The 5968-nt window shown below is 47.4% G+C and overlaps 1 protein-coding gene across 1 annotated transcript; it reads right to left on the bottom strand.

Annotated features, from left to right (window-relative positions):
* Positions 1 to 72: 72 nt before the first annotated feature.
* On the bottom strand, positions 73 to 4449 carry COCCADRAFT_10307 (uncharacterized protein; the record flags this gene model as incomplete). Its single annotated transcript, XM_007720563.1, has 3 exons — positions 73 to 2750; positions 2828 to 4056; positions 4121 to 4449. 3 exons carry the CDS (start codon positions 4447 to 4449, stop codon positions 73 to 75), a joined length of 4236 nt encoding a protein of 1411 aa, XP_007718753.1.
* Positions 4450 to 5968: the final 1519 nt, after the last annotated feature.

The raw sequence follows: 5968 nt of genomic DNA, 5'->3' as shown, positions 1-5968 counted from the left end.
GTACCAAATTGTAACTAGTCAGATAGAACGGCCTTTGGCCAAAGTCCTACATAGCCAACGGCTGATACAGGACTATAATGGAATAATAATAAGATGTGAAATTGATTTGAGAATGTTGAGTGGTCCTCCACCTAACGGTTCCCATGGTTGGCAATGACCTGATTGGAGCATGTGCAACGCTTCTTCGGTACCTGTGCGGCCAGTCAAAGGATCCGGTATGACGAATGATGTATATGCATGGAATTGAGCCTTTGAGTATAAGAGCCGAGGCTCAGGAGGGCAAGACAAGCGTCCAAGTACATCGTCAATTCCGAATTTTGCATAATCAGTGCTAGCAGCTGCTCGAACGGCCACGTGCATTCCATGGCGTGTAGTAGATATTGGTCCGCATGGTGCTATTATGCTGCGGCGTTTTTTGTTTGCGACGTCACGCAGTACGATTTTACTCTCGAAACCGTAGAGTGTGCCAGCATCTTGATTGGGATCGATCTCTTCATTCAACTCTCGACATTCGAGAAGCCCATTTGGGTTTACGAAGAATGACAGTTCCAAATGGCGTAGTTCCACAGACAGCTTCCCCCTGAAATTGACAGGCTGGAAAATGGTAATCTTGTGTGGGTGTTCAAAACCACGGAAGACGCCGGCAACTTGCTTGAAGAGGGAGGAATTAGGGTCGACCAATACTGTCCGATTGCTTCGATGAGCCTGCGATTTGATAAGATCAACTTTCCAGTCGCTTATCCTTGTCCTCCACAGAAAAGGCTTGCGCCGGATCTCAAGACATCTTGTGTTTATATTTAGCCAATGCACGCAGTTGGATACGAGTCCGTCTGGCAGATCGATCGTCTCAGGTCCGACGAAAAGGTGAGGCGGTATGTATTCCAGCAGCCCATCCCGACTCCAAGCACGGATGATGACCCGCCCATTCCGAGAGCCAAAGTGTATCTCGTTGTTTTTGATACGTGACGCAAGGACGTACGACATGCCAAATTCAGCAGATGGGAATGTGAGGAGATGTTGATTACCAAAGAGCTGTCTCACATCATTTGACTCTCGAAAATCGCGCGGAAGTCTTCCTAGTGGCTTGCCATCGATAAGTAAGTGACCCTCTATAAAGTTGTAGTGAACTACTTGTGTGTTTGCTGGATTCTTCGTCGCAGTCTTCATGGTGCTTACTACCCATCGGTCATGTACCGGTGAAACTTGCTTCCAACTACTGAAGGATTTCTCCACTGAACTGCCCGGTTCTGACCATGATGCGTTGATCGCCATGCTCACACTTTGAGGACGGGCTCTTATGGACTGCAGTAGGAGTGATTTGATCTTGTATGTTGTTTTAGTATCTCGAATAAACATCCTCTTCAGAATCGGTGGTAGCTTGGCCACGTCCACAAGAAGGTTCTCTTGAAGAGCCAATGATGCTTGGAAAAATGTAGACAAATCATTCTCTGACATCACAGCATCTGGTTCTTTGCTGTTAGAGAATGTCCTGCGGCAGAGTAATGCAGCCCAAAAAGCATATCTAGCGGCTATTTCCGCAACAGAGGTCTCTTTGGCATTTCTAACATCGGCTCGAAGACGGTTAATCCAAGCTAAGGTGATGCAACGTGCCTGAATCAAAAGTTCGTTCGCTCGCACCATGGGGGCCGCCAAGTGACAAAGGCGCAAACTCAACGTGATCATAACCTCCATGCAATGAATCTCACGCCAATTCGACGAGATGTCATTGAGGCGTATTTCCACTTGTGCGGCTAGGCGGTCACAAAATGACATATCTTTGAAGACTGCATGGATGTCGCCGAATGTATCGTGCTTGTCACTTGCCGGCCCGGCTTGAGTAGCAAGGTGATTGAATATGTGCATTGTACTCTCGTTGCTGAAGTTCACATTCGACGCGCCTAGTTCGACCAACATCGTCAGCCATCGGCGGGTGTTGCCGGAAAGCAATCGTTGATAAGCTGTGAACTCATGTACGGACATGTCGGATGGACATTGCGTTTCCGATGCGACGATTTCATATGAAGACGGCCCAGTTATCACAGTAGGAGGATGCGACGAGCTTGGTATGAGCAAGCTGCAAAGCCCAGGTGGTACATGTACTCCGCACTCATGTTGGAAGGTCAATGGTCTGTCGAAATCCTTGATCCAGGTCTTCGAAACCGTGTCGAAGTACGAGAAATTTAATCCATTGGGATAAAGGACATCGGATTCGGACGCTCTCATTTTTTTCTTACCAACTTTGTAATGCGTGCCACGAAATGATTTAGATGTCGATGCAATAGTGACACCGGTGGATTGTTTCGATGCATATGCTGTGAGCGGGTCGTAGTCTCTTAAGAGTATTGTCGGCGATCCGGATTGTGGTTTGCCAGGGTAAGCCAACATCAAAATCTTCCACGTTGCGTTGCGATATGCAGCAAAAGATTTTGGAATACCTAGCTCGAAGATAACTCCTGCTGATTTAATGGGGTCGCTAGGGAGAAAATCCTCGTGCGCATAGATCTGCATGCGGTTCCGGACTCGCCAATGCCAGCATTTGGTACATCCCCTTACGTCTCGCGTCCCATCGGGCTTGAATTTGCAGGTACATGCGCCTCCAGAGATACCCAAGGAATGTTTGTCGAACTCCGACCACCACTTCTCCAACTCTATGTCTTCGCCTGGCGTGATACCTCCGATGCTTGTTGTATGCTTTGATGGAGTTGTTGCAGTGATTTGGAGGTCGAAACGTATCTTACCACAAAGCAATTCTTTTCAGGCTCAGCGAATATGGTTGTCCGATACTTACATCCTTTGCATCTGTTGTGAATATGGCTCTGGATGTCACGAAGTCGGCGCATCCCCGCGGCTGTCGGTAAATGCAGAGCATCTAAGAGCTCGGGAGTAAATACTGGGTGGTACTCTAGGATGATAGGGAAAATATCCATGATGTACTTGTCCAGCCTCACCCAAAGTGTGAAAAGACTCAAAATGAACATGGACATTTGCTCGGGATCGGAGTCGTAGGCTGCTCCAACAATGCTCATGAGACCGAGTATTGCATCTGATAGTTTTTCGCAAAACGATTCGAGCGTGGAGTCTTTAGTTAACTTGGGCTCTTCCCTTGTTTCGATCTTGCTCTCCAACTCAGCCAATCGATGATACATATCAGTGAACCGCTCAACTTGCTCGATCGCGGTATCATGTAGCGATGGAAGCTGCAAAGATCGGGGAGTTTTCTTCTGTGAATGACGTGATTCCAAAACGCTTTGAAGGTGCGGTCTACTGTTGGGAAGAGACAGAAATTGTGCTTGCAGGTCAGCACGTGTGGGAAGCACAGGAACAGGCCGTGTCGTCTCTCGTTTGAATTTCTCCCAAGCTAAATTCACTAGCTGCGTGGCTTCCATAATGCTATTCTTGAAGAAGTCTGTAGTAGCGTTGAACAATTGGCCGTATACTTCCGGCATCCTATTCTTCTCTTGCTCGAGTTTTGCAAGACGACGACAGATTTTGGCTCGCAGAGTCATCGTCAGCTCAGGTGCCAGTCTTCTGGGGCATTCGAGTAGAATCTCAACAAGTACAGTGACGATCAAGAACTTGTAGTGAGCTCTCCCAGCTTCGTCCCCTAGCGAGAGTTGTAATTGTCTTTGAATTCCAACGCGCAGTGCTATCCAGAGAGGCAATCTCCGCCATGGGATCTCCGCAGTCTCGATGTTTGCATCATCACGAACACGTTTTCTCAAGCGATTAACATCTTCGTCTACTGGCGACCCAATCGATTCGAGCAGGGGCATAAGAAGATGCGTTATAAGTCCTGGACTGGCTGTATCGCGCGACTCGACGACTGGGGTTTGCGCTTTCGTCACAAGTGGCTGGAAGCATCTCAAGGGCTCTATGCTGCCCTTTTCCAGAAAGTCAGCAAGCGCGTCCTGGAACGATGGCTTTCGGAACTCGTCGGATGGTATCTGCGCTGAGCAATGAGGGAAATCGCAGATAAGAGCACCTTCACTAGCCAGTACTTCGGCAGATGGAGAGGATAGTTCGAAAGCTTCGAAGACAACAGCTTCTGTTTTGACACTATTGTAGAGTTAATCAGCTACAGGGTTCATGCTTTATTGTTGCCCATAGGCATTAGCCATACCTCGAATTGTATCGAACGATAAGCGCGGTGTTCTGTTCTGCGATATGTAGCAGAAGTGGTTGCTCCGCATTGAAGTTGTAAAATGTTGAGATCAGTGTCTGCTTCTCGAGCCGACCATTTATATGAAGACATTGGCAGCGGCGAAGGTGCTGACGAATCGCATACCAGGGAGATGTCTGTTCTTGACTAGCAATTCGGCTCAGAGTAGATGTAGCCTGGATGAGCCGGAGGATGATGGCATCACCAGTGCTTCCAATGTTGGCGTCCTGTTTACCAGGAAGCTGTGGTGGTAAAACAAGGTGGTTGAACACTTCCATGAACACGGACATGGCGATATGTGGCATACTCAGAATTCAGCTGCTAGTAGAGGGTGAGATTTACAGCAAGTCCTCACGAAAGGCTGGGTACTGATCCGACATATGAGGGAAATTGTAAGTGACTACAGACTTAACGCAGCTGAGTAATCGTTTCGTGTGGAGGCGAACAATGTGGTGACACATTAAGCTATGCGAATCAGATAGCGCCACATCCTTAGATTCGGACCCACAAAAACTATACTTTTTCCATAAGGCTAGGCCGTGGTATATCGAACCGGGGGGTTCGCGATGTGAGGTGCAGGAGTGCAGGATGCATCAAGTCTGCTGACGGCTGCGCTTGCTCGGTATCTATGCATATTTATGTGATAGCACATATTTCGTTATCCTGTCATTGTCTAGCATGCCTTCAAGTGAGGCTGAAATGCCTCTCTTTCGATGAGGGCATCAACACCCAGCTTTTTGTTTTATAATATTGATCATCAAGCTCATTCTGCGTAAAACGTAGAGAGATACAATGGAAGCGGAAAGGCGATGATGACTGCGTGATATTCGTTGTCGATACTTTATAAGACAAGAAGGAATGATAACGTCCTTGAGGATCGAGGCGCGATGTCTCTGCCATGTTTTCAAGTTTATCAATGGCTGTGCAATCAAGACTACATCCGCCAAATCTTAATCTTGTAGCTATCGAAACCCCAATGTAATTGATTGCTCGATGGCGTTATGCCATCCCAGACATCTTATCATCGTCCGTGTTTTCCCGTCTTGGTATTAGCGCTCTGAACTTCGGATCAGCCGTGTGATTACTTGCAGAAAGTCTGAGGGAACAAAGAAAAATGCACTATTAAGTGGCTGTGATATTCTCCAGTTTTGAATGCAAAGCAGCCTAGCACAGCTGCACGCACACAGGCGTAGATGCAGCCAACTATCAGGCTTGCTTCTCAGCCTAGCGCCTCAGCTCACATCTCCTCTTCCTTTCCACTCTATTATCTCTTCACATGTTTTCATCCTGCAATCTGAATAAGCAATTTTGCTCTCTAATACGACTACAGCGAGTCGAGTCCAGAGCCATCCATGCAAAGACTGACGCGAAATCCGAGTGTACCGAAATCCTTCCCTTAGCTCGCACATGCTGCAAGCCCCGCATTCTGCCCCACGACTCTCGTATGCCACTGTTCGAACTCAATTACAGTCTGCATTTTCAGGTCATGATGAGACAAGGATCACGTATCCCGCGCAGCAGGACGGCTAGGGTTTGCTTACCACAGCAGACATTGTCATAAAACAGCAACATGCTCAGGCAAAAACATCTAAGTTTTCACACCAAAAAAGACAACTCTAGCTTATCGTAAATTATCATAGCAATGCAAAGAGGCTGAAGCAAGTTAACAGGGAGCAAAAGAGTGATATACAAGTACTCTTGGCGCGCTGCCTTCGAATTATTATTCCATTATAGTCCTGTATCAGCCGTTGGCTATGTAAGACTTTGGCCAAAGGCCGTTCTATCTGACTAGTTACAATTTGGTACGTT

Source organism: Bipolaris zeicola, assembly GCF_000523435.1.
Source record: "Bipolaris zeicola 26-R-13 unplaced genomic scaffold scaffold_517, whole genome shotgun sequence".
Classification (NCBI taxonomy): domain Eukaryota; kingdom Fungi; phylum Ascomycota; class Dothideomycetes; order Pleosporales; family Pleosporaceae; genus Bipolaris; species Bipolaris zeicola.
This window is presented reverse-complemented; position numbering and strand designations above follow the sequence as displayed.